Source organism: Dendrobates tinctorius, unplaced genomic scaffold, assembly GCF_039654945.1.
Source record: "Dendrobates tinctorius isolate UK_male_01 unplaced genomic scaffold, ASM3965494v1 ptg000232l, whole genome shotgun sequence".
Classification (NCBI taxonomy): domain Eukaryota; kingdom Metazoa; phylum Chordata; class Amphibia; order Anura; family Dendrobatidae; genus Dendrobates; species Dendrobates tinctorius.
Genome location: NW_027361899.1, coordinates 7636411 through 7644404, shown reverse-complemented (window position 1 = coordinate 7644404; position 7994 = coordinate 7636411). Strand labels below are relative to the sequence as shown.

General features: G+C 45.5%; 1 protein-coding gene across 4 annotated transcripts in view; it reads right to left on the bottom strand.

Annotated features, from left to right (window-relative positions):
* The window catches only part of DAAM2 (dishevelled associated activator of morphogenesis 2), a 216448-nt gene continuing 208454 nt past the window's right edge, over nt 1–7994 (bottom strand). For 3 of the 4 annotated variants that reach the window (XM_073556296.1, XM_073556294.1, XM_073556295.1), the window contains one exon: nt 1–4011. In XM_073556296.1, the coding sequence (XP_073412397.1) occupies nt 3796–4011 (216 nt within the window). In that variant the 3' untranslated portion in view covers nt 1–3795. The remainder of the gene's footprint in view (nt 4012–7994) is intronic. The other variant, XR_012222650.1, reaches the window with a different exon arrangement.

Sequence of the window (7994 nt, the reverse complement as noted above, 5' to 3'; positions counted from 1 at the left end):
GAAATTATATATTCATAGAAGTTTATTTTTCTCTAGTAAGACAGTATATTCCAATAAAAGGTGCAGTTAAAGGTACACTACAAATTTAATTTAAGTCATTTTATATTTTTAAACTCACCCAAGACACATTGCTCCCACACAAAAAAAAAAAGCGGATCACCTCCTGGCCGGAGATGAGATGGCGTTGTGTATAATGTACAGATGAATGGATATCACTGGACCTTTGCTGCACCATAGCGCCTCTACAGTTACTAACGTACATAAAGAAATACAATGTTACAAAAATATACAGGATATTAACACCTTTCCCTTTCTATTAATACTGACGAGTTCTCCTTTATATGTTGTTTCTCTCGGGGAAAGATTTGACTAAAAGCCATAAAAAGTGCAAACTTGTTACAACTTTTGCAACTTTGTCATTGTGATTTTGATCCTGGATTCCTGGCCACAAAGCCCAGAATTCGAGATTCCCTCTTTTCCCACCCAGACCCCGATCCCCTCTGCTCCTGGGACTGTGATTCTACTATTTTGATGAATGTCGGGGTGTTATGTCAGTGACGTTGTGCCGCCGTCCCATGCGCCTGTGCTGCGCTCAGTGTCTGCTATGTCCAAGCCTTTATCCTGCGCTGTCGTGTGGATCTGACCGTACAGACTAATGAGGAGGGTTCGGTGCGTGGATGGCCACAATATGGGCACGATAGTGACGTAGGTACTCCATGGCCATAGATACTCAACGCCATCTCTGGAGCAGTATGAATGCCGCAATGCTCTGCACGTAGTATCCATATTAGGGTTATCGGTGTTATGTACATAAAAGAAATTCTCATGATTAGACGTCTTAATTCAAGTTAATAACATATTGTAATCCACGATCATCAGAGTCCAACTCTGAAACCCTCTGTGCTGCGGGGGACCCTGTCCCTTCTATGTAACTCCGCTGCCTGCAGCCAGGTGCAACCTTGTCCTCATATCAACGACAGGTCACTACTCTCCCTCACAAGACCCTGAAATTCTCTGTGCTGCTGGGGACCCAGTCCCTTCTTCCCATATCCTTGTCCCAGCATCCCATGAGCAGACGGGTCCGGGCATTTCTCCTTAAACACTTTGTGCTGCTTCGCCTCTTGCCCTCTTTTCTATTTCGTGATTCTTACAGTTCTCCTGTAATACTCTGTGCTGCTGGAGACCCTGCCTCAGTTACTCTCAGCCTGTGCTCTGTCTCCATCCTATGCGGTCCTATGTCTCCTCCTGTAATACTCTGTGCTGCTGAACAGACTCCGCTTCTATCATTCTCTTCTCTGTCCTGCTGGAGCCTCTGCCTCTATGTACCTCTCAGCCTGTGTCTGCCTCCATCCTACGTCTCCTCCTGAAATACTCTGTGCTGCTGGAGACCCTGCCTCAGTTACTCTCAGCCTGGGCTCTGTCTCCATCCTATGCGGTCCTATGTCTCCTCCTGTAATACTCTGTGCTGCTGAACAGACTCCGCTTCTATCATTCTCTTCTCTGTCCTGCTGGAGCCTCTGCCTCTATGTACCTCTCAGCCTGTGTCTGCCTCCATCCTAAGTCTCCTCCTGAAATACTCTGTGCTGCTGAACATAAGTTATTCCACTAGATGCCATCAATGTGCAATGTCCCTTGTTAGTTTCTTTCACAGTCACTCAGGACCTCAGTTTGCAGCAATGATCAGGGTCATGACGGGACAAGCGGCTCCTAAGACTCACATCACACGACCATTATATTGGACGCGGTAACATCACACGGACAGTCACACACGTCCCGCGCAGTCTACATCTACGTACATCATCATCACTTACTCTCTGCCATTCACCGCAGCACCTCGTCCTGTGACCGCAGCAGGGAAATCCCTACAGCCGCCCGCGCCCCAACCTAAAAATGTCCCCAGTTTATGCTCTCACATCTGGCTTATTCCGCTCATGATGATTCCTAGAAGAAGCACCAGAATATCATTTGTGGTTCCAAATATTTTCCAGCATTCATCACTTTCCCTTTTACATATTGAAAACCCAATAAAAAAAGTAAATTACATCAATACCAGTCAAAATATATATATATATATATATATATATATATATATATATATATATATATATATATATATATATATATATTATTGCCACAGAAGATACCAGGATCCACGTCCCCCGGGGTAAGTGCTTCGCTTCCACAGAAGTGACGTCAGTCGGGGGCCTGGTTTTATCACTGACCCACCTTTTCATTTGGGCAGTCATGATGAGCTGAGGGATGAGGAGGACGTAATAAGAAAATGTAGGTAAAATTATGGGATGCGTTAATGATAAAACCTTCGTCTCCACCAGACCAATGACCAGAGTTAGGATCAATGCATGTGCAAGTTGCTCACTGACCCAAAGACCACACCGTCCAACCTGAAGATGGTAACCATACGACCAAGGTTCTGTATATTCACTTGCCCGTGGCTCCTATTGTCACCAATGGTCTATGAAGTCACCCATAGAATTCCATTCCCTTAAGACTTTTAGGTTTGGACGCAGATTTTACAAGTCTGTACCCATCCTGCAGTAAATCCAAGTCTACGACCACCATAGAGAACGTCTGAAAGTTCTGTGCTGAGAAGGTGAAGAAACTAATCGCTGATTGGGGTTCTGTTCCCAAAATATCTGCAAGGTTTGTTTTATTTTATTGCTGCGTATTTTCCAAGATGTTTCCATGGATGTGTCTCCTTCTAACCAAAGGCTTATGGCGATGTCTCCAAAAGACCCAAGACAGTGAAGGTGACTCTTCCAGTGGTTCCAGACTTCAAGAAGACAAGAGCTTTGAAGGAAAATGTACAGATTCTACACAGATGTTTTGCATCCAACCGCTGCCTTCTATGGTTGGCCCAACTTCTTGAACGCCAACTTGAGGTCAATGAAAGTCTAAGATTAAGTCCTAGATGCTAAATCCTGTGATTTGTGTCCCCGTGGTATCATGTGCTATGAAACGACCACGTTTAGCTCTCCCATTCCAGGATATATTCCAAGTGTTGGCCGCGATAAGGTTCACTTCCAGAATCTGGTGATGCAGATTTTTTGTTCCCTTTTTTCCTATTTTTTTGTTACAAAATCTTTGTGCTTTTGATGAGGCAGCTGAGATTTTTTATAGTTTGCCCTTTGTGTGACAGCGTCCTCGAAGCCAATACTAACCATGGCAACACATCAAAAAGGTAAAAAGTGCACAACATGTTGCAACTGTACAAGGGTTTTTTTTTTTTTTTTTAGATTTTGGAGATGGTCCTGGAATTACAAGGAGTAGGTTTGTGCAAGGTCCAGTGGTGGGGAGGCGGAGGGGGAGACTCATTAAATACCCAGTGATACTATTACTTGCAGCTGGGACTTTACAGTTACATTTACAAAGAAAATGTAAAAAAAAAAAAAAAAAGTTACATTTTTGCTTCAGATTCCAAACCTGGAATTTGCTATTTACATCTATTATTGGCATCTCCCATGGACGGGTGTAATGTTTTTGTAAGAGGTTAAAGCCTTAGCATCAATACTGTACAAAATACCGATCATTCTGAAGGTTTAAACAGTGCAAAAAAATTGAAATATTTGGCACTTGTAAAGCGTGATACAGGGTGCGCTCTCCGGCAGGTCTTGTAGAGATGGATCTGGCCCATTCCGGTTCTCCACTGAGGCACTTCAGAAAGTGGGGCACTGAAGCTCTGGTGGGATGATCTCAGTCACTGAGGGGCAGTTTCCGCTGCCCTTGAGTCCTCCACACACCACGGTCCTCCACCGTTAGGTCTCCAACGCCTGGTTCCTAATAATTTAGCTTTGTCACTGCCCTCTCCCTGCTGGGGTCCAAAATTTGGTTCCCAGAACGTTTCCTGTTCCTCTTGAGTTTGGATATGTCCTTATCAAAGACTTCTCCTGATCGTAATGCAGACACAAGGTCATCAAACTCGCCTCCTTCCTCCGATATACTGCCGGCTTTGGCTTTCTTAAGTCGCCGCTCCTTCTCGCGTTGATCCTTAAGCTGAAACAAAGAAAAGAAATTATAGAATACGGAAAATACTTAAATATACAATTACCCAACCAGAACATTGTTTTTGTACATTGTATCCTTCCCTATTACCACTCCACACGAGGACTCGATAGGAGGCATTCTCAGTGATGTCACCGCTGATCTCTAGTGATGGATAGGAGGCATTCTCAGTGATGTCACCTCTGATCTCTGGTGATGGATAGGAGGCATTCTCAGTGATGTCACCGCTGATCTCTAGTGATGGATAGGAGGCATTCTCAGTGATGTCACCTCTGATCTCTGGTGATGGATAGGAGGCAATCTCAGTGATGTCACCTCTGATCTCTAGTGATGGATAGGAGGCATTCTCAGTGATGTCACCGCTGATCTCTAGTGATGGATAGGAGGCATTCTCAGTGATGTCACCGCTGATCTCTAGTGATGGATAGGAGGCATTCTCAGTGATGTCACCTCTGATCTCTAGTGATGGATAGGAGGCATTCTCAGTGATGTCACCTCTGATCTCTAGTGATGGATAGGAGGCATTCTCAGTGATGTCACCTCTGATCTCTAGTAATAGATAGGAGGCAATCTCAGTGATGTCACCTCTGATCTCTAGTGATGGATAGGAGGCATTCTCAGTGATGTCACCTCTGATCTCTAGTGATGGATAGGAGACATTCTCAATGATGTCATCGCTGACCTCTAGTGATGGATAGGAGGCATTCTCAGTGATGTCACCGCTGATCTCTAGTGATGGATAGGAGGCATTCTCAGTGATGTCACCTCTGATCTCTAGTGATGGATAGGAGACATTCTCAGTGATGTCACCGCTGATCTCTAGTGATGGATAGGAGACATTCTCAGTGATGTCACCGCTGATCTCTAGTGATGGATAGGAGGCATTCTCAGTGATGTCACCTCTGATCTCTAGTGATGGATAGGAGGCATTCTCAGTGATGTCACCTCTGATCTCTAGTGATGGATAGGAGACATTCTCAGTGATGTCACCTCTGATCTCTAGTGATGGATAGAAGACATTCTCAGTGATGTCACCGCTGACCTCTAGTGATGGATAGGAGGCATTCTCAGTGATGTCACCTCTGATCTCTAGTGATGGATAGGAGACATTCTCAGTGATGTCACCTCTGATCTCTAGTGATGGATAGGAGACATTCTCAGTGATGTCATCGCTGACCTCTAGTGATGGATAGGAGGCATTCTCAGTGATGTCACCGCTGATCTCTAGTGATGGATAGGAGGCATTCTCAATGATGTCACCTCTGATCTCTGGTGATGGATAGGAGACATTCTCAGTGATGTCACCTCTGATCTCTAGTGATGGATAGGAGGCATTCTCAGTGATGTCACCGCTGATCTCTAGTGATGGATAGGAGGCATTCTCAGTGATGTCACCGCTGATCTCTAGTGATGGATAGGAGGCATTCTCAATGATGTCACCTCTGATCTCTGGTGATGGATAGGAGACATTCTCAGTGATGTCACCTCTGATCTCTAGTGATGGATAGGAGACATTCTCAGTGATGTCACCTCTGATCTCTAGTGATGGATAGGAGACATTCTCAGTGATGTCATCGCTGACCTCTAGTGATGGATAGGAGGCATTCTCAGTGATGTCACCGCTGATCTCTAGTGATGGATAGGAGGCATTCTCAGTGATGTCACCTCTGATCTCTGGTGATGGATAGGAGACATTCTCAGTGATGTCACCTCTGATCTCTAGTGATGGATAGGAGGCATTCTCAGTGATGTCATCGCTGACCTCTAGTGATGGATAGGAGGCATTCTCAGTGATGTCACCTCTGATCTCTAGTGATGGATAGGAGACATTCTCAGTGATGTCATCGCTGACCTCTAGTGATGGATAGGAGGCATTCTCAGTGATGTCACCTCTGATCTCTAGTGATGGATAGGAGGCATTCTCAGTGATGTCACCGCTGATCTCTAGTGATGGATAGGAGGCATTCTCAATGATGTCACCGCTGATCTCTAGTGATGGATAGGAGGCATTCTCAGTGATGTCACCTCTGATCTCTAGTAATAGATAGGAGGCAATCTCAGTGATGTCACCTCTGATCTCTAGTGATGGATAGGAGGCATTCTCAGTGATGTCACCTCTGATCTCTAGTGATGGATAGGAGACATTCTCAATGATGTCATCGCTGACCTCTAGTGATGGATAGGAGGCATTCTCAGTGATGTCACCGCTGATCTCTAGTGATGGATAGGAGGCATTCTCAGTGATGTCACCTCTGATCTCTAGTGATGGATAGGAGACATTCTCAGTGATGTCACCGCTGATCTCTAGTGATGGATAGGAGGCATTCTCAGTGATGTCACCTCTGATCTCTGGTGATGGATAGGAGGCATTCTCAGTGATGTCACCGCTGATCTCTAGTGATGGATAGGAGGCATTCTCAATGATGTCACCTCTGATCTCTAGTGATGGATAGGAGGCATTCTCAGTGATGTCACCTCTGATCTCTAGTGATGGATAGGAGACATTCTCAGTGATGTCACCGCTGACCTCTAGTGATGGATAGGAGGCATTCTCAGTGATGTCATCGCTGACCTCTAGTGATGGATAGGAGGCATTCTCAGTGATGTCACCTCTGATCTCTAGTGATGGATAGGAGACATTCTCAGTGATGTCATCGCTGACCTCTAGTGATGGATAGGAGGCATTCTCAGTGATGTCATCGCTGACCTCTAGTGATGGATAGGAGGCATTCTCAATGATGTCACCTCTGATCTCTAGTGATGGATAGGAGATATTCTCAGTGATGTCACCTCTGATCTCTAGTGATGGATAGGAGGCATTCTCAGTGATGTCACCTCTGATCTCTAGTGATGGATAGGAGACATTCTCAGTGATGTCACCGCTGACCTCTAGTGATGGATAGGAGGCATTCTCAGTGATGTCATCGCTGACCTCTAGTGATGGATAGGAGGCATTCTCAATGATGTCACCTCTGATCTCTAGTGATGGATAGGAGATATTCTCAGTGATGTCACCTCTGATCTCTAGTGATGGATAGAAGACATTCTCAGTGATGTCACCGCTGACCTCTAGTGATGGATAGGAGGCATTCTCAGTGATGTCATCGCTGACCTCTAGTGATGGATAGGAGGCATTCTCAGTGATGTCACCTCTGATCTCTAGTGATGGATAGGAGGCATTCTCAGTGATGTCACCTCTGATCTCTAGTGATGGACAGGAGGCATTCTCAGTGATGTCACCTCTGATCTCTAGTGATGGATAGGAGACATTCTCAGTGATGTCACCGCTGACCTCTAGTGATGGATAGGAGGCATTCTCAGTGATGTCACCGCTGATCTCTGGTGATGGAGAGGAGGCATTCTCAGTGATGTCACCTCTGATCTCTAGTGATGGATAGGAGGCATTCTCAGTGATGTCACCGCTGATCTCTAGTGATGGATAGGAGACATTCTCAGTGATGTCACCGCTGATCTCTAGTGATGGATAGGAGGCATTCTCAGTGATGTCACCTCTGATCTCTGGTGATGGATAGGAGGCATTCTCAGTGATGTCACCTCTGATCTCTAGTGATGGATAGGAGGCATTCTCAGTGATGTCACTGCTGATCTCTGGTGATGGATAGGAGGCATTCTCAGTGATGTCACTGCTGATCTCTGGTGATGGATAGGAGGCATTCTCAGTGATGTCACTGCTGATCTCTGGTGATGGATAGGAGGCATTCTCAGTGATGTCACCTCTGATCTCTGGTGATGGATAGGAGACATTCTCAGTGATGTCACCGCTTATCTCTGGTGATGGATAGGAGACATTCTCAGTGATGTCACTGCTGATCTCTGGTGATGGATAGGAGGCATTCTCAGTGATGTCACCTCTGATCTCTAGTGATGGATAGGAGACATTCTCAGTGATGTCACTGCTGATCTCTGGTGATGGATAGGAGGCATTCTCAGTGATGTCACTGCTGATCTCTGGT